General features: G+C 37.1%; 1 protein-coding gene across 4 annotated transcripts in view; it reads left to right on the top strand.

The window, feature by feature from the left end:
- The window catches only part of OCA2 (OCA2 melanosomal transmembrane protein), a 504,704-nt gene that overhangs the window by 230,531 nt on the left and 253,105 nt on the right, over window positions 1-21,068 (top strand). For all 4 annotated transcript variants that reach the window (XM_047738795.1, XM_047738792.1, XM_047738793.1 and 1 more), the window contains one exon: window positions 17,021-17,148. In XM_047738795.1, coding sequence (XP_047594751.1) covers window positions 17,021-17,148 — 128 coding nt within the window. The remainder of the gene's footprint in view (window positions 1-17,020; window positions 17,149-21,068) is intronic.

The raw sequence follows: 21,068 nt of genomic DNA, 5'->3' as shown, positions 1-21,068 counted from the left end.
TTGTGCATACAGCAAAAAGAAGAGGCCAAGTCATCAACAGATGGCCCATGTCTCCTTCTATGTTCAGTTCTATCCCAGAAAAGCAGCCTTCTTGGGGCACATAGGTTTAAGTCTATAGTGGCTCAGTGAAAATTTGTTAAGAAGTTTTCTTTTTTTTTTTTAATATCTGTTTACCAGATATATTTATATATATTTTTAAATTTTATTTTACATTTTTCAGTGTTCCAAGATTCGTTTTTGCACCATACCCATGCTCTATGCAATACTTGCCCTCCTTAGTACCCACCCCCAGGCTCTCCTAACTCCCCGCCCTCCTCCCCTCCAAAAACCTCAGTTTGTTTCTCAGAGTCCACAGTCTTTCATGGTTCGTCTCCCCCTCCGATTTCCCTCCTCTCCCTTTCCTCTCCTTCTCCCAATGTCCTCTGTTTTATTCCTTATGCTCCACAAGTAAGTGAAACCATATGATAATTGACTCTCTTTTCTTGACTTTTTTCATTCAGCATCATCTCGTCCACTCCCATCCATGTTGATACAGAAGATGGGTTTTCATCCTTTCTGATGGAGGTATAATATTCCATTGTAAATATGGACCATATCTTCCCTATCCATTTGTCTGTTGATGGGCATCTAGGCTCTTTCTACAGTTTGGCAATTATGGCCATTGCTGCTATCAACATTGCAGTACAGATGGCCCTTCTTTTCACCACATCTGTATCCCTGGGATAAATACCCAGTAGTGCAATTGCAGAGTCATAGGGTAGCTCTATTCTTAATTTTTTGAGGAATGTCCACACTGTTATCCAAAGTGGCTGCACCAACGTGCATTCCCACCAACAATGTAAGAGGGTTCCCCTTTCCCCACATCATCTCCAACACTTGTTTCCTGTCCTGCTGATTTGGCCATTCTAACTGGTGTAAGGTAGTATCTCAATGTGGTTTTGATTTGAATCTCCCTGATAGCTAATGATGAACATTTTTTTTTTCACGTGTCTGTTAGCCATTTGTATGTCTTCATTGGAGAAGTGTCTTTTCATGTCTTCTGCCCATTTTTTGACATGATTATCTGTTTTGTATATGTTGAATTTGAGGAGTTCTTTACAGATCTTAGATATCAGCCCTTCTTCTGTAGTGTCATTTGTGAATATCTTCTCCCATTCCATGGGTTGCCTCTTTGTTTTGTTGACTGTTTTCTTTGCTGTGCAGAAGCTTTTGATCTTGATGAAGTCCCAAAAGTTCATTTTTGCTATTTTAAAAAATTTTATTTTATTTGACAGACAGAGACCACAAGTAGGCAGAGAGATAGGCAGAGAGAGAGAGAGAGAGAGAGAGAGAGAGAGAGAGAGGAGGAAGCAGGCTCCCTGCTGAGCAGAGAGCCCAATGCAGGGCTTGATCCCAGGACCCTGGGCCCATGACCCAAGCAGAAGGCAGAGGATTTAACCCACTGAGCCAACCAGACGCCCCCATCATTTTTGCTTTTTTGCTTTTGTTTCTTTTCTCTTTGGAGATGTGTCTTGGAAGAAGTTGCTGTGGCTGATGTCGAAAAGATTATTGCCTATGTTCTTCTCTAGGATTTTGATAGATTCCTACTTCATTCAAGTTTCATTCTTCTATACATATCTGTCCAATTTTCCCAGCACCATTTATTGAAGAGACTCTCTTTCTTCCACTGGATATTGTTTCCTGCCTTGTCAAAGATTATTTGGCCATACAGTTGAGGGTCCATATCTGGGTTCCTACTCTGTTCTACTGGTCTATGTGTTTGTTTTTGTGCCAGTACCATGGTGTCTTGGTGATCACAGCTTTGTAGTTAAGCTTGAAATCAGGCAACGTGATGACCCCAGCTTTGTTTTTCTTTTTCAATATTTCCTTAGCGATTTGGGGTCTTTTCTGGTTCCATAAAAATTTTAAGATTGCTTGTTCCAGCACTTTGAGGAATGCTGGGGGAATTTAGATTGGGATGGCATTGAAAGTAAAGATTGCTCTCAGCAGTATAGACATTTTAACAATCTTAATATTTCCAATCCATGAACGGGGAATGATTTTCCATCATTTTGTGTCTTCTTCAATTTCTTTCATGAGTGTTCTGTAGTTCCTCAAATACAGATCCTTTACCTCTTTGGTTAAGCTTATTCCCAGGTATCTTATGGTTCTTGGTGCTATAGTAAATGGAATCGATTCTCTAATTTCCCTTTCTGTGTTTTCATTGTTAGTGTATAAGAAAGCCACTGATTTCTGTACATTGACTTTGTATCCTGCCACATTGCTGAATTGCTGTATGAGTTCTAGTAGTTTGGGGGTGGAGTCTTTTGGGTTTTCCATATAAAGAATCATGTCATCTGCGAAGAGAGAGAGATTGACTTCTTCATTGCCAATTTGGATACCTTTTATTTCTCCTTGTTGTCTGATTGCTGTTGCTAGGACTTCTAATACTATGTTGAACAAGAGTGGTGAGAGTGGGCATCCTTGTCGTGTTCCTGATCTCAATGGGAAGGCTGCAAGCTTTTTCCCATTGAGGATGCTATTTGCTGTGGGTCTTTCATAGATAGAATTGATGAAGTTCAGGAATGTTCCCTCTATCCCTATACTTTGAAGCGTTTTAATCGGGAACGGATGCTGGATTTTGTCAAGTACTTTTTCTGCATCAGTTGAGAGGACCATGTGGTTCTTCTCTCTTCTCTTGATTTGTTCTATCACATTGATTGATTTGCCAATGTTGAACCATCCTTGTAGCCCAGGAGTGAATCCCACCTGGTCATGGTGGATATTCTTTTTAATGTGCTGTTGGATCCTGTTTGCTAGGGTCTTGTTGAGAATCTTAGCATCCATATTCATCAGTGATATTGGTCTGAAATTCTCCTTTTTGCCAGGGTCTTTGCCTGGTTTGGGGATCAGGCTAATGCTGGCTTCATAGAAAGAGTCTGGAAGTTTTCCTTCGGCTTCAATTTTTTGAAACAGCTTCAGGAGAATAGGTGTTATTTCTTCTTTGAACGTTTGGTAGAATTCCCCAGGGAATCCGTCAGGTCCTGGGCTCTTGTTTTTTGGGAGGTTTTTGGTCACTGCTTCAATCTCCTCACTAGATATCGGTCTATTCAGGTTGTCAATTTCTTCCTGGCTCAACATTGGGAGTTTATAGTTTTCCAGGAGTGCATCCATTTCATCTAGGTTGCTTAGCTTATTGGCATATAACTGTTGATAATAACTTCTGATGATTGTTTCTACTTCCTTGGTGTTAGTTGTGATCTCTCCCTTTTCATTCATAATTTTATGAATTTGGGCTTTCTCTCTTTTCTTTTGGATTAGTGTGGCCACTGGTTTATCGATCTTATTGATTCTTTCAAAAAACCAGCTTCTAGTTTCATTGATTCGTTCTGCTGTATCTCTGGTATCTCATTGATCTCTGCTCTAATCTTGATTATTTCCCTTCTTATGTGTGGAGTTGGTTTGATTTGCTGTTGATTCCCCAGTTCTTTAAGGTGTGGAGACAGCTGGTGTATTCTGGATTTTTCAATTTTTTTGAGGGAGGCTTGGATGGCTATGTATTTCCCCCTTAGGACCGCCTTTGCTGTATCCCATAGGTTTTTGACCAAAATGTCTTCATTCTCATTGCTTTCCATGAATTGTTTCAGTTCTTCTTTGATCCCCTGGTTGATCCAAGCATTCTTAAGCAAGGTGGTCTTTAGCTTCCAGGTGTTTGAGTTCCTTCTGAACTTTTCCTTGTGATTGAGCTCCAGTTTCAAAGCATTGTGATCTGAGAATGTGCAGGGAATAATCTCAGTCTTTTGGTATCGGTTGAGTCCTGATTTGTGACCCAGTATGTGGTCCATTCTGGAGAAGGTTCCAAGTGCACTTGAGAAGAATGAGTATTCTGTTGTTTTAGGGTGGAATGTTCTGTATATATCTATGAGGTCCATCTGGTCCAATGTGTCATTCAATGCTCTTGTTTCTTTATTGATTTTCTGCTTCAGATGATCTATTTCTGAGGGAGGCATGTTAAGATCTCCTACTATTAATGTATTCATATCAGTATGACTCTTTATCTTCATTAATAGTTTTCCTATGTAATTGGCTGCTCCCATATTGGGGGCATAGATATTTACAATTGTTAGATCATCTTGGTGGATAGTCCCTTTAAGAATGGTTAGTATCCTTCTGTATCTCTGACTACAGTCTTTAGTTTAAAATCTAATTTATCTGTTATGAGAATCGCTACCCCGGCCTTCTTTTGAGGCCCATTGGCATGAAAGATGCTTCTCTGTCCCTTCACTTTCAGTCTGGATGTATCTTTAGGTTCAAAATGGGTCTCTTGTAGACAACATATGGATGGGTCCTCTCGTTTTATCCAATCTGCAACCCTGTGTCATTTTATGGGCGCATTTAGGCCATTCACATTGAGAGTGATTATTGATAGATACATTTTTATTGACATCGTGTTACTTTTGAAGTCTTTCTTTCTGAGGATTGTCTCTATATTTCTGTTCAATGCTATTCTTAGGATTTTTCCTCTTTTATAGAACCCCCCCCCCTTAATATTTCCTGCAGTGTCGGCTTGGTGGTAGCCTAGTCTTTTAAGCCTTGCCGGTTTTGGAAACTCTTTATCTCTCCATCCATTTTGAATGTCAGTCTTGCTGGATAACGTATTCTTGGCTGCATGTCCTTCTCATTTAGTGCCCTGAGTATATCTTGCCAGCCCTTTCTGGCTTTCCAGGTCTCTGTGGACAGGTCTGACAGTATTCTGATGGCCTCTCCTCTGTAAGTAAAGAGCCTCTTCATCCTAGCGGCTTTCAAGAGATTGTATCTACAATTATGATTCCTCAATTTGACTATCAGGTGCCTTGATGTGTTTTTGGAATCTATAATCTTGGGTGGAGGCCTTTCTGCCCCTAGTACATGAACGCTGGTTCCATTCGCGAGATTGGGAAAATTTTCATGAAGAACTTTTTCCACTATATCTTCTCGGCTTCTTTCTTTCTCCTCCCCTTCAGGAATCCAATAATTCTGACTTTGGAACATTTCATGGCATCATTTATTTCCCTGATTCTGTTTTCGTGTCTTCTAAGCTGTTTGTTCCAGGCTTTTTCCTGATCCTTTCTCTCTATCTGTTTGTCCTCCAGATCACTAATTGTATCTTCTGTCTCAGTTACCCTAGCTTTTAGAGAATTTAGATTAGATTGAAACTCATTGAGGGGATTGTGAACCTCATCCATGGTGGCTTTCAGTTCTGCCTTAACATTGTGAACATCATCCCTGGTAGCTTTCAGTTCTGCCCTAATCAATTCCGTTTGGACATCCATGGCTTTCTCCAACCTAGCTATTGCCTGGATAATTGTTAGCCTGAATTCTCTTTCCAACATTTTGTCCATGTTGATAGCCATTAGTTCTGTTGCAGAAGGCCCATCCTCTATATTTTTCTGCTGTTGGGCATTCCTCCTCCTGGTCATTTTGGTGAGAGATGACTGAACGGATGTAGCTGGATGTATTGACCATGGTGCAGTCAAGTGCACCCTGGAACACTTCTGAGCAATCAGGATTCCCCACCCAAACGAGAGAAAAAAGAAAAGAAAAAGAAAAAAATATATAGAGAGAGACAGGAAAAAAGGGGAAGATAAAAGAGAAGGTTCAGCCCAAATGGGCCCCAAGGTAAGATTGATGAAGTATACAAACAAAAACAGACAAGGAAAAAGACTGATAAAAGTATATGACAAGAGGGAATATATATATATATATATATATATATATATATATATATATATATATGCAAATAAAGGAAGAACCTCATCAAAAAGAACCCCAAGTGTAAGATTTATATACTATCAGGACGAACACAAAAACACAGAAACACTGGTGGAAGAAAAAGATGGGAGAGTGGTTATAAATTCTCAGTGTGGGCGAGGAAGGTTGTTTTGATTCTTCCTGGATGTATCTTGATATCTTTGTTAAAGGACTCAACTTTCCTAAGATAAAGGGGGATTAAAAATTGGTTTACCTTGGGGCACCTGGGTGGCTCAGTTGGTTAAGCCACTGCCTTCGGCTCAGGTCATGATCTCAGGGTCCTGGGATCGAGTCCCGCATTGGGCTCTCTGCTCGGCGGGGAGCCTGCTTCCCTCTCTCTCTCTCTGCCTGCCTCTCTGTCTACTTGTGATCTCTCTCTGTCAAATAAATAAATAAAATCTTAAAAAAAATTGGTTTACCTTTGTGGAGCATAACAAATAGCATGGAGGACAAGGGGAGTTAGAGAGGAGAAGGGAGTTGAGGGAAATTGGAAGGGGAGGTGAACCATGAGAGACTATGGACTCTGAAAAACGAGCTGAGAATTTTGAAGGGGTGGGGAGTGGGAGGTTGGGGGAACCAGGTGGTGGGTATTAGAGAGGGCACGGATTGCATGGAGCACTGGGTGTGGTGCAAGAACAATGAATACTGTTACGCTGAAAATAAATTAAAAAATTAAAAAAAAAGAATAACGTTTTCTGATTCATCCATGTTATAAAACATGTATCAGAAATCCATTTATTTTTATGATGAAAGAGTATTCTATTTTGTGTCTATACCACATTTTGTTCACTCAGTCATCTGTTGATGGATACTTGGGTTATTTCTACTATTTGACCATTGTGAATAATGCTATCAACAGAGGTATACAGTTATCTGTTTGAATTTCTAATTTCATTTCTTTTTTTTTTTAAAAGATTTTATTTATTTATTTGTCAGAGAGAGAGAGAGAGAGAGAGAGAGCAAGCACAGGCAGACAGAATGGCAGGCAGAGGCAGAGGGGGAAGCAGGCTCCCTGATGAGCAAGGAGCCCGACGTGGGACTCGATCCCAGGACGCTGGGATCATGACCTGAGCCGAAGGCAGCTGCTTAACCAACTGAGCCACCCAGGCTCCCTCTAATTTCATTTCTTTTAGGTATATGCCTGAGAGTGGAATTGCTGGGTCATATGGTAATTCTATGTTTAGCTTTTTGAAGACTGCTAAATTGTTTCCTACAGCAGTTGTACCATTTTACATTCCCACCAGCAATGTACAAGACTTCCAACTTCTCCACATCCTAACACTTATTTTTTGTTTCTTCTCCTAGTTCTAACCATTCTCCTAAGTGTGAAATGGTATTTCATTGAGGTTTTATTTACATTTATTTAAGGACTAATGATTATGAAAAGCTTTTTATATGTTTATTGAACATTTGTGGATCTTCAGAGAAATGTCTATTCAAGTCCTTTGTCTATTTTTAAGACTGGATTGTTTGTCCTTTTGCTTTTGAGTTTTATGTGTTTATATATTCTCCATAGTAAAGTGTTAAGTGTTATGAGATATATGATTTGTAAATATTGTCTCCTATTCTGTAGGTTGTATTTTCACCATCCTGGTAATGTATCTTTTTTGTTTATTTAATTTTTTTTTCGGTGTTCCAAGATTCATTGTTCATGCACCACACCCAGTGCTCCATGCAATACGTGCCTTCCTTAATACCCACCACCAGGCTCACCCATCCCCCTACCCCCACCCCTCCAAAACCCTCAGTTTGTTTCTCAGAGTTGACAGTCTCTCATGGTTTGTCTCACTCTCTAATTTCCCCTGTATCTTGATGCACAAAATTTTTAATTTTGGTGAAGTCCAGTTTATCAATTTTTTAAATATATTGCTTTTATATTTAAAATCAAGTACCAAATTTAAAATAATGAAGACTTACTTGTATGTTTTCTTCTAAGGATTTTATGGTTTTAGCTCTTACATATCAGTTTTTGGTCAATTTGGAGTTAGTTTTTATAAACAGTGTGAGGTAAGGCTATATTCCTTGTCATGTAGGGTTCATGAAATCTGTTTCTTAATGTGTTCAGCTAGTGTTGTTTTTTTTTTAAGATTTTTTTATTTATTTGATGGAGAGAGAGAGATCACAAGCAGGCAGAGAGGCAGGCAGAGAGAGAGGGGGAGAAGCAGGCTCCCTGCTGAGCAGAGAGCCCGATGCGGGGCTCGATCCCAGGACCCTGAGATCATGACCCGAGCCGAAGGCAGCGGCTTAACCCACTGAGCCACCCAGGTGCCCCCCAGCTAGTGTTTTGATAGAAATTTCCTTGAAACAAACTGAGGGTTACTGAATGAAGGGGATGATGGAATGGGGTAACTGGGTGATGGGTATTAAGGAGTGCATGTATTGTGACAAGCACTGGGTGCTTTACTCAACTAATGAATCATTGAACTCTACATCAAAAATTGATGATGAACTACACATTGGTTAATTGAATGTAATAATAAAAAAAAGAAATTTCCTTGAAAGCTAGGAGCTAAAAAAAACCAAAACAAATAAACAAAACCAAATGGCTCTTCCACATTTAGCCAGGATTGCACCGAGACTAGGCATCAAACTTCTGTGAAATCTTAGGGAATTCTCTAGCCTTTTCTGAGCATGGATCTTTCCCTAGGTATGCATGTGGCTTTCTTTATTCCCCCAAATACGTGGATGCTATGATGCTGTGTGTGTGTGTGTGTATGTGTGTGTGTGTGTGTGTGTGTGTGTGTGTGTGAATGGTATTGTAATCATGAAAGAAAATGAACTTTTTAGAGATGCATTTTGTAAATATTTTGAGGTGAAATTTCATGAGGTTTGTATTTTATTTTATTTTTATTTTTTATTATGACATATTAGTCACCATACAGTATATCATTAGTTTTTGATGTACTGCTCCATGATTCATTGTTTGCATATAAAACAGTGCTCCATGCAATATGCACCTTCCTTAATACCCATCACTGGGGTAACCCATCTCTTTACCCTCCTTCCCTCTAAAGCCCTCAGTTTGTTTTCTAGAGTCCATAGTCTGTCATGGTTCATCTCCCCCTCTGCTTTGCCCCCTTCATTTTTCCCTTCCGTCTGCTAATGTGCTTCATGCTATTCCTAATGTTCCACAAATAAAGGAAACCACATGATAACTGATTTTCTATGCCTGACTTATTTAACTGAGCATAATATCCTCCAGTTCTGAAGACATGGCTGCTTTTGAATGTTCCCATCTTTGGCTCCTGTGCCTCGGATTGCCTACTGTGTGTTTTAACCATAATCTTTTCCTCAGGCCTCGGATTATTATTTGGCTTGCAGTATTTTTGAACAATGACTGCCACTTTTCCAGCCTTAGTTCTAAATTACGTGAAACAGAAATGAGTGCTTTGTATGAGTCCTTCAGGTAGCTTCCACTCACATGAAAACAAAGACAATAATTTATGAACAAGGTCTGCCCCACTCTCTCTGACCTTGGGATAAGTCTCACACTAGAAACACATGCTGCTACTCTTTCAAGACTACTGAATTCCTGGGAAGGGGTTGGAAGGGGCAAGTAAAAATGCCACGAAGCTTTCTTACCATTTTGAAATTGTCTTTTTCTTGATTCAATTTTTTTGTTGTTGTTGCTATAAGCCTTTGTTTTATAGAGTTCTGAAAAAGCTGGTTTTAACAGTTTCAGTTTGATTTTTTTGTTTCAAAATTTTATATAAATTCTAGTTAGTTAACATATAGTGTAATATTGGTTTCAGGAGTAGAATTTAGTGATGCATCACTTATATATAACACCCAGTGTTCAACCTAACAAGTTCTCGCCTTAATATCTATCACCCATTTCTGTTTGATTTTTGATAAAGACCAGAGCTTGGAACTGCCCATCCATCATTTTGTTGATGTCACTTTGATATCTTCCTTCTTGATGCTCTGTCGCAGGATACACTTTACCCTTATCTTGAATGCCCTCTTCCCTCTTTACCTAGAAAATTAACCATCCTCTAAGATCTTGCCTGAATATCACCTCTTTTGCTGGTGAAATCTCTCAATCACCACATTTTGTTCCTCACTGTGAGGGCTTCTTAATGGTTCTTATGTACACACATATAAAATACAACTGTTTGCTTACTATGTACAGCTGTTCTCTGCAGGATGGTGAATCTCTTAAAATTCACGTGGTTTCTTGCTTACATTTCCACCCATAACTTTTAAGCTAGAGCCTGACACAGAGCAAGCATCCAAAAGTGACCCATCCAAAGATACCTAGAGAGGACCAGATGAATAGGACTTTCCTCTCATATTGTGAGAAGCCTGATTTTGCAAGAGTATAGAATTGGAAGACAGATATAGGAAGGATAATAGGTATAAGCTACTACAAGAGGTAGTTTGGATATATCTTCAAATTCCAGAGGTCACATGCAATAACTGTTATTTTCCAGAAAATTATCTATATTTAAGCTCTCAAAGATAGGATAGGGATAATAGAAAGAATTGGAATCAATCAGCACATATGAACTTTTAAAAAATTTTTATTTATTTATTTGTTTATTTATTTATTTGATTTTTAAAAATTTCTTTTCAGTGTTCCAAATTTCATTGTTTATGCACCACACCCGATGCTCCATGCAATACAAAACTTAGTTAACATACAGTGTAATAATAGTTTCGGGTATACAAAATAGTGATTCAGCACTTCCATATAATATCTGGTACTCATCACAAGCACACTTTTTGATTCCCATCACCCATTTAATCCAACCCACCATCTCCCTCCTCTCCTATAACTATCAGTTTATTCTTTATAGTTAAGAGTCTGTTTCTTGGTTCACTTCTCTCTTTGGTTTCCCTTTGCTTGTTTTGTTTCTTAAATTCCACATATGAGTGAAATCATATGATATTTGTTTTTCTCTGGCTGACTTATTTTGTTTGGCATAATATTCTCTAGCTCCATCCATGTCATTGCAAATGGTAAGATTTCATTCTTTTTATGAGCAAGTAATATTCCACTGCGTATGGATATATCTATATCTATATCTAATCTCCCATCTTCTTTATTTATTCATCAGTCAAAGACAGATGGGCTATTTCCATAATTTGGCTATTGTAGGTAATGTTGTTATAAACATTGGGGTGCACGTATTTCATTGAATTAGTATTTTTGTATTCTTTGGGTAGTTACCTAGTAGTGCAATAACCAGTTCATGTGTGGGGTAGTTCTATTTTTTTAATTTTTTATTTATTTTTTAAAATTTCTTTTCAGTGTTTCAGAATTCATTGTTTATGTACCACACCCAGTGCTCCATGCAATACATGCCCTCCACAAGACCCACCACCAGGCTCACCCAACCTCCCACCGCCCTCCCTTTCAAAGCTCTCAGTTAGTTCCTCAGAATCCACAGTCTCTCATGGTTCATCTCTCCATTTTCCCCCAACTCCCTTCAACATGGATGGGACTGGAAGAGATTATGTTGAGTGAAATAAGTCAAGCAGAGAGAGTCAATTATCATATGGTTTCACTTATTTGTGGAGCATAAGGAATATCTCAGAGGACAGAGGACATGGAAAGATGGAGAGGAGAAGGGTAGTTCTATTTTTAACTTTTTGAGGAAACTCCATAGTGTTTTCCAGGGTGGCTATACCAGTTTGTGTTCCCATTACGAAAGAGGATTCTCTTTTTTCCACATCCTTGCCAACACCTGTTGTTGTTGTTGATTTTAGCCATTCTGATAGGTGTGAGGCGATATCTCATTGTAGTTTTAATTTGAATTTCTCAGATGATGGTTGATGTTGAGCATACTTTCATGTGTTCGTTGGCTATCTCTGTGCCTTTTTTTGAAACATGTCTGTTTGTGTCTTCTGCCCACTTTGAAATGATCATATGGTTCTTATCATTTCTTGAATTTGTGTAGTGTTATCACAGTGATTTGTGGATATCAAACCACTCTTGAAACCCAGGAATAAATCTCATTTGATCATGGTGAATGATTTTTTTAAAATTAATTTAAAATTTTTTAGTGTTCCAAAATTCATTGTTTATGCATCACATAACTTGTTCTAAGATTTTATGATTATAAAATTAAAGGTAAATTACTGGAAGCTGAATATGTGGATTGTTTAATCTTCCTTTGTTTTGTGTTTGTGTTTGTTTTTTAGGTCTCTTGCATTACAGTTTCCCCAATATTATGTTCAGTATGCCTATGGGATAAAACGCCATAGCTGTGAATGATTTTTTAAATGTAATGTTGGGTTCAGTTTCCTGATATTCTAATGAGAATTTTTGCATGCATGTTCATCATGGATATTGTCATATAGCTCTCTTTTTTAGTGAAGTCTTTATCTGGTTTGGTATCTGGGTAGTGCTGGCCTCATAGAATGAATTTGGAAGTCTTCCTTCCTTCTCTACTTTTTGGAATAGTTTTGGAAGACTAGGTATTAATTATTCTCTAAAAATTTGGTACAATTCACCTTTGAAGCCATCTGGCCTTGGATTTTTGATTGTTGGCAGTTTTTTCATTACTGATTCAATTTATTTGCTGGTTATCAGTCTGTTTATGTTGTCTATTTCTGCCTGTTTTGCTTTTGGTAGTTTATATGTTTTTACAAATTTATCCAGTGATTTTTGTTGGGTTTCTTTGTGCCTCCCGGATCTGGATATCTGTTTTCTTTCTCAGATTAGGGGAGTTTTTAGCTAATATATGTATATATGTTATGCATATAATATATATATACATAACATATATATTATATATTATGTTAGCCACCATATAGTATTATTAGTTTTTGATGTAGTGTTCCAAGATTCATTGTTTGTGTATAACAAAAAATTAAAAATAGAGCTACCCTATGACTTAGGAATTGTACTACTGGGTATTTACTCCAAAGATACAAATGTAGTGAAAGAAAGAAAGGTCATACGTACCCAATGTTCATAGCAGCAATATCCACAATAACCAAACTGTGGAAAGAGCTGAGATGCCCTTTAACAGATGAATGGATAAAAAAGATATGAGGGTTTTGGAAGGGTGGGGGGTGGGGGAGCCTGGTGGTGGGTATTATGGAGGGCACGTATTGCATGGAGCACTGGATGTGGTGCATAAACAATGAATTCTGTTCACTGAAAAGAAATTAAAAAAAAAGAAGATATGGTTCATATATACAATGGAATATTACTCAGCCATCAGAAAGGATGAATACCCAACTTTTCTATCAACATGGATGGAACTGGAGGAGATTATGCTGAGTGAAATAAGTTAAGCAGAGAGAGTCAATTATCATATGGTTTCACTTACTTGTGGAGCATAAGGAATAACATGGAAGACATTAGAAGGAAAGGAAAAGTGAATTGGGGGAAATTGGAGGGGGAGATGAACCATGAGAGACTATGGACTCTGAGAAACAAACTGAGGGTTTTAGAGGGGAGAGAGGTGGAGAGATGGGTGAACCTGGTGGTGGGTATTAAGGATGGCATGTATTGTATAGAACACTGGGTGCTATACATAAACAACAATCTTGGAACCCTACATCAAAAACTAATTATGTATTGTATGGTGACTAATGTAACACACACACACACACACACACACACACACACACACACACACATACACACAAGAAAATGACAGCTGCCAGTTCCATTGTTTCCAGAGAGGTCTCTCCATGAACACTGCTTCTTTGGGACATGCTCCAAGTTGAGCAAATAACTTCCCCACTCTGTGCCCCAGGCACTCTGCAGATAGTCTTTTTCCCATACTGTATGTCTGCCAGATGTTTGCTTCACCTTCTTTCTGAGAGTGACCCCAGTGTCCTCCAGGCTCAATCCCAATGAAGCCCACTGACCTTTAAAATTCCAGGCTTTAAGCCCTGCTGTCTGCAAGAACTCACAAAATTCGGCCCCTCTCACTTTCAAACCAGTTGCTATGGGGATTCCTCTTCCCAGTGTGGGTTCCCCTATGTGCTAGTCTCTCTCTTACCCTTCTCCATGACTATGGCTCCCTCCCCATCTCAGTGACCATGATCTGCTTCCCTCAGTTCCTCAGAGTCCACAGTCTCTCAAGGTTCGTCTCCCCCTCCATAGTATAGAGTATATATTGATCACATCCTCTTTATCCATTCATCCGTTGAAGAGCATCTTGGTTCTTTCCACAGTTTGGCGACTGTGGCCATTGCTGCTAGGAGCATTGGGGTACTGATCACCCTTCTTTTCACTACATCTGTATCTTTGGGATAAATACCCAGTAGTGCAATTGCAGGGTCATAGGGTAGCTCTATTTTTAATTTCTTAAGGAATCTCCACACTGTTTTCCAAAGTAGCTGCCCCAACTTGCATTCCCACCAACAATTTAAGAGGGTTCCCCATTCTCCACATCCTCTCCAATACACATTGTTTACTGTCTTGTTAATTTTGGCCTTTATAACTGATGTCAGGTGGTATCTCAAGGTGGTTTTGATTTGAATCTCCCTGATGGCTAGTGATGATGAACATTTTTTCATGTGTCTGATAGTCATTTGTATGTCTTCATTGGAGAAGTGTATGTTCATGTCTTCTGGCCATTTAGGAAGACCTTTATAAAGAAGACCTAAATAAATGGAGATACATACCATGTTCATAGATCAGGAAAACCTACATTTTAAAAATGCTCTTTCAAATTAATCCATACGTGGCCTCTCAATGGTCTCTATACTACTCTAATTCCTGATGTTAATGTCGGTATGTGTTATGTTGTGTGGCAAAGGGACTTTGCAGATAGAATTAAGGTTACAAACCTTATATAAGATTTTCTTTGATTATCTATGTGCACCCAGTGTAATCACATGGGCCTTTAAAAGTAGAAATGAAAGACAGGAGAGTCAGAAAGATGAAACAGAAAAGGCAAAAGACATTAGAAGTATGAGAGGGACTTCACCTACTATTGCTGGCTTTGATGATAGATGAGGGTGAGGGTCCTGAGGGAATGTGGGTGATCTCTAGAAGTGAGAACAACTTCTGGGTGACAGCCAGTGAGGAAATTGGGCCCTCAGTCCTTCAGCTGCAAGGAACTGAATTATGTCAACTATTTGAAATAATAAGAAAGCAGATGCTCTCCTAGAGCCTTCAGAAAGAAATTCAGCCCTGTCATCAGCTTGATTTTGTTTTGATGAGGAAATAATCCAATCAAGAAATGGGCAGAGGACATGAACAGACATTTCTGCAAAGAAGACATCCAGATGGCCAACAGACACATGAAAAAGTGCTCCATATCACTCGGCATCAGGGAAATACAAATCAAAACCACAATGAGATATCACCTCACACCAGTCAGAATGGCTAAAATTAACAAGTCATGACAGATGCTGGCGAGGATGCGCCTACACTGTTGGTGGGAATGCAAGCTGGTGCAACCACTCTGGAAAACAGCATGGAGGTTCCTCAAAATGTTGAAAATAGAACTACCCTATGACCCAGCAATTGCACTGCTGGGTATTTACCCTAAAGATACAAACATAGTGATCCGAAGGGGCACGTGCACCCGAATGTTTATAGCAGCAATGTCTACAATAGCCAAACTATGGAAAGAACCTAGATGTCCATCTACAGACGAATGGATAAAGAAGATGTGGTATATATACAAATGGAATACTATGTAGCCATCAAAAGAAATGAAATCTTGCCATTTGCGACGACGTGGATGGAACTAGAGGGTATCATGCTTAGCGAAATAAGTCAATTGGAGAAAGACAACTATCATATGATCTCCCTGATATGAGGGAGAGGAGATGCAACATGGGGTGTTGAGGGGGTGGGAGAAGAATAAATGAAACAAGATGGGATTGGGAGGGAGACAAACCATAAGTGACTCTTAATCTCACAAAACAAACTGAGGGTTGATGAGGGGAGGGGAGTTGGGAGAGGGGGGGTGGGGTTATGGATATTGGGGAGGGTGTGTGCTAGGGTGAGTGCTGTGAAGTGTGTAGACCTGGCGATTCGCAGACCTGTACCCCTGGGGATAAAAATATATGTTTATAAAAAATAAAATTTAAAATCACAATAAGAAAAATAAAAGTAAAAAAGAGTTGGACACAACTGATTGAGCCACCCAGGCACCCCAAAGTAGTATTTTTTCTATGTCTATAGAATTTATAGTCATGTCACTGTTCTTTTTCTTGATAGTGGCAAATTTCGTCCTCTCATGTTTTGTCCTATTCAAATTGGCTAAGGTTTATCAACCTTCCTGATTTTCTCTAAGAACCAAATTTTGGTGTCATTGCTTTATTATTTTTCTACTTCCTATTTCACTGATTCGTCTCCAATTCTATTCTTTTTTTTTCTTTTACTTATTTGGGTTTTATTTGTCCTACTCATTAAAGAAAATGAGCAGACTGAACAAAAACTTCACAAAAGAAGATCTATGGATGGCAAATAGCTACATGAAAAAGCACTCAACATCATTAGCCTTTAGACAAATACAATTTGAAACCACAATGGATACGGTTCATACTCATTGGAATGTCAAAAAATTAAAAAAGGCTGACCCAGTGTTGAAAATCTTGGGTAACAAATTCTCATACAGCTGGTGGGGTTGTAAAATGTTGCAACCATTTTGGAAAACAATTTCACAGTTTCTTAAAACATAAATATTCTATAATATTAAACTATCATTTGATTAGCTATTCTATTCCAAGGTATTTATCCAATGGAACTGAAAATATATGCATGTATTGATAATTGTATATGATAGCCATTCATTTGTAATAGTCAAGTAATGGAAGCAATGTAAATATTCCATCAATGGTGAATAGATACATACATCATCCCATAGCCATATTATGACATACTACTAAACAATAAAAATAATGAATTATTTATTCTCAAACCAGTACTGAAGAATCTTAAAATAGTCATGTTGAAATGGAAGCCGTAAGACAAAAGAATGTATGCTGTATGATTGCATTTATAGAAAATATAGAAAATGTAATCTATAGTGAAAGAAAATACATGAATAGTTGCTGGGGATAGAGTGGGGTTACAGAGGGAGCAAAAGAGGATACAAGAATACAGACATTAGTAAACTGCTGAGGGTAGTGGATGTTTTCATTATTTTGATTGTATTATTGGTTTTGTGGGTATATACATTAGCCAAAATATAAATTGTACATTTTGAATATGTTCAGTTTGCAGAATATAAATTTTCTTCAACAACAAAGGAAACAATCAGAAGATACAAACTCAGTGTATTAAAATTGAACCCCATCTATGTCTATATGTCCACTTGTTTTTCAGGGTGGATTGCTATTCTGGGTGCCATCTGGTTACTAATTTTAGCTGATATTCATGATTTTGAGATCATTCTACACCGAGTGGAATGGGCAACTCTTCTATTCTTCGCAGCACTCTTTGTTCTGATGGAGGTAAGACTTTAGAACATTTGCAATGTAATCTTTTACCCGACTTTTATATTTCATATTTTATTGAGTGAATTAAAAAAAACCCAAGTCTATAACTTCCACATATTCACCAATGAGAAAGTGATGGATTTTGTAATTAGAGTATTTTAAGTTAAACCAGCGTTTATCTCAACCATCTAAATATTTCTGATGAAATTGTTTATTTGGTTGCTTTTTAAAAATTATCTTTGTGGCTTGTAAACTTGTTTGAATTTCATTTGCTATAAAGTAGAATTTGCTATAAGTTGTGTTTTGAGCTGAATGACTCAATTGGCAGGGTAATATTATCTTGATGATCAATTTATTTTGTGTAATACTTAAGTAAATATTCTATGCTATCATGGAAAAGACTACATCAAAGAAAAGAGTGAATAATATGTATTATTTTAGTTATAGTTATTGTTACAAAATTTATTAAAATATTATTCACATTATTGTTTGGTCTTGAGACTTGATTTATGAACTTGTATTCTCCTCAGATGCAAGGTTTGATGATGTAGAAAAATACTACTCCCTAAAAATTATCATCAAGCAAAACAAATATCTCACATTAATTACCTTAACTTGCTGATGACAGACACATGTAGTTCTATTTCTTCTCTGGTTTAAAACTTTCACATCCCCCCCCATTGTCTTTAAAACAGGTCCCTTGAATTTTTGTAATTTGTGTCTTTACTCATGATGATTGTGTGAATGTAATCAAGTGATTCATTTAGTCCCTTCAGATCTCTCAGGGAGTTGTGAATTATATTCAAGGTCCTTGGTTTTCTACTCAGAAACTTCACCTTTTTTTTCTGGGTATTCTTCCTACACTGAACACATAGAATATGGAGGGGAAATTTCTGGTTACTGTTTTCATGACTGGACTTTGAAAGTCTCTGCCTTGATTACATGTTTACTCCAGGTATATATTGCTATCTCATCTGGGTTTGGGGCATATTTTTCCGAGTTTTATATTTCACTTTGTTTCAATGAAATATACAATGGGATTTTAAAAACAACTTTGTTGAGATGTAGTTTACATATCATGAAATTCACCAAGGTAAGTTTATAATTCAATGATTTTTAATAAATTCAGAACATTTTCATCATCCAAAAAGATCCTGTATATTTTTTACAATTAATTCTAGCTCCCAACTCCAGCTTTAGGCAGCTACTAATGTTTCTATTTATTTGTCCTTCCTGTACATTTTATCTAAAAGAATCATATACTGTATAGCCTTTTTGTCTGATTTCTTTAATTAGAATAATGATAGTAATGTTGTTCATGCCATTATATGTATCTTTATCTCATTTTTATTACTGAATAGTAATCCACTATGTGCATATACTATATTTATTTACCCAGTCACTATTCGATGAATATTTGTATTATTTCCAATTTTGAATTTTATGAATATTACTTTCAGAAACATTTGTGTATAAGTCTTTGTGTGGAAATATATTTTCATTTCTTTGAGGTAGATGTTAGGCTTTATCATAAGTTTAGCTTTTTAAAAAACAGCCAAAATGTTTGCCACGGTGGCTGCACCATTTTACATTCTCACTAGTAATGAAATGGGATTCCAGTGTCTCTACATTCTCACTATCACCTATTGGCTTTCGTTTTGATTATTAGACATTCTGTATGTATGAAGTGGTATCTCATTGTGATATTCAACATCATGTTATTAGTCTTTTTATATGTTTGGCAAATTTCTATTCAAGACTTTTCACTACTTTTCATTTGGGTTTTTTCTTTTTTGAGTCATAATAGTCCTTTATATATTAATCTTTCACTAAATATGTGATTTGATTCTGACTGTACATTTCCATGATATAGAAATACAATTATTAATAATTTTCATATTAATGTTATATCCTGTGACCTTGTTGAACTCATTTATTATTGTCGTAGTCATTTTTGGATTCCTTAGAATTTTCTTTCATATCATTTGCTAATAAAAACATTCTTCTTTTTCTAATCTGGATGCCTCTAACTAGTTCACAGTCTCTCCCTTCCTCTCTTTCCCATTCTTTTCCTCTTGTTATCTAGAACTTATAGTTTACTGTTGGATAGAAGTGGTAAGCACTGACATCCATATGTTATTCTTGAGTTTAGGGGCAAAGCATTTTCACTATTATGTGTAATGGCTGTTCCAGGGTTTTCTTTCTTTTAACTTAATTTAATTTTATTTTTTTCAGTGTTCCAAGGTTCATTGTTTATGCACCACACCCAGTGTCCATGCAATGTGTGCCCTCCTTAATAAAAGTTCCAATACATTCCTGGTTTGTTTTAAATTTTTATCAGAAATGAATATTGGATTTTGAAAAATCCTTGTCTCTATCTAGTGATATGACCATGTGATTTTTATCCTTAAGTCTATTAATTTGAACCTACTAATATGATATGCTAAATTAATGGATTTTCAGATGTCAAATCTACTTTGTATTCTTAGAATAAATCTCACTTGGTCATGGTGTATAATAAATTGTTGAATTTAGTTTGTATATTCATGAGGGATATTAGTCTGTATTATTATTTTTATTTGATGTTTCTGGCTTTTGGTATCAGCATAATACTGAATGAGTACAATAGAATAAGTTGAGAAGTGTTCTTTTGGAGAGTTTGTGAAGGATTGTTTTTTTTAATTTATTTTTTATTTTATTATTATTATTATTATTATTATTTATTATTTATTATTATTATTATTATTATTTTTTTTTATTTTCAGCATAAGAGTATTCATTGTTTTTGCACCACACCCAGTGCTCCATGCAATCCGCACCCTCTCTAATACCCACCACCTGGTTCCCCCAACCTCCCACCCAAGGATTGGTTTTAATATTCAATTGGAATTTAATTCAGTTGGGCCTGGAATTTAATTTGTGGGGGAAGTTTTGTGGTTGTTTTATGAATTCAATTTCTTTGGTCATTCAAATGTCCATTTCTTCTTGAATAAAGTTTAGTAATTTTATCTTTTATGAATTTGTCTATTTAATTTAAATTGTTTATTTTTGGCGTAAGTTGTTTATAATATTGCCTTATATTACTTTTTTGTTTCTGTGAAAGCATTAGTGATGCCCTCTTTCTTATTTCTGATTTGGTGATTATTCTTTATTTTTCTTGACTAGTATAGGTAAAGTTGGTCAATTTTGTTAATCTTTTTTAAAAAGAGCAAATTTTAACTTCATTGACTGTCTATTTTTTTCTATTTTACCGATTTCTCCTCTTTATTTATTTATTTATTTATTTTTTACAAAATAAATTTATTTTTTTTTTATACACACTCAGTGGCTCTTTTATGTATTCTTTTTTTTTTCACATTTAATATTTTTATTTTTTCAGCATAACAGTATTCATTATTTTTGCACCACACCCAGTGCTCCATGCAATCCGTGCCCTCTACAATACCCACCACCTGGTGCCCCCAACCTCCCACCCCCCACCCCTTCAAAATTCTCAGCTCGTTTTTCAGAGTCCATAGTCTCTCATGGTTCACCTCCCCTTCCAATTTCCCTCAACTCCCTTCTCCTCTCCATCTCCCCTTGTCCTCCATGCTATTTGTTATGCTCCACAAATAAGTGAAACCATATGATAATTGACTCTCTCTGCTTGACTTATTTCACTCAGCATAATCTCTTCCAGTCCCGTCCATGTTGCTACAAAACTTGGGGATTCATCCTTTCTTTCTTTTCTTTTTTTTTTATAGCTTTATAAACATATATTTTTATCCCCAGGGGTACAGGTCTGCGAATCGCCAGGTTTACACACTTCACAGCACTCACCATAGCACATACCCTCCCCAATATCCATAACCCCACCCCCCTCTCCCAATCCCCTCCCCCCATCAACCCTCAGTTTGTTTTGTGAGATTAAGAGTCACTTATGGTTTGTCTCCCTC

The sequence above is a fragment of the Lutra lutra genome, chromosome 7 (genome assembly GCF_902655055.1).
Source record: "Lutra lutra chromosome 7, mLutLut1.2, whole genome shotgun sequence".
Classification (NCBI taxonomy): Eukaryota; Metazoa; Chordata; class Mammalia; order Carnivora; family Mustelidae; genus Lutra; species Lutra lutra.
This window is presented reverse-complemented; position numbering and strand designations above follow the sequence as displayed.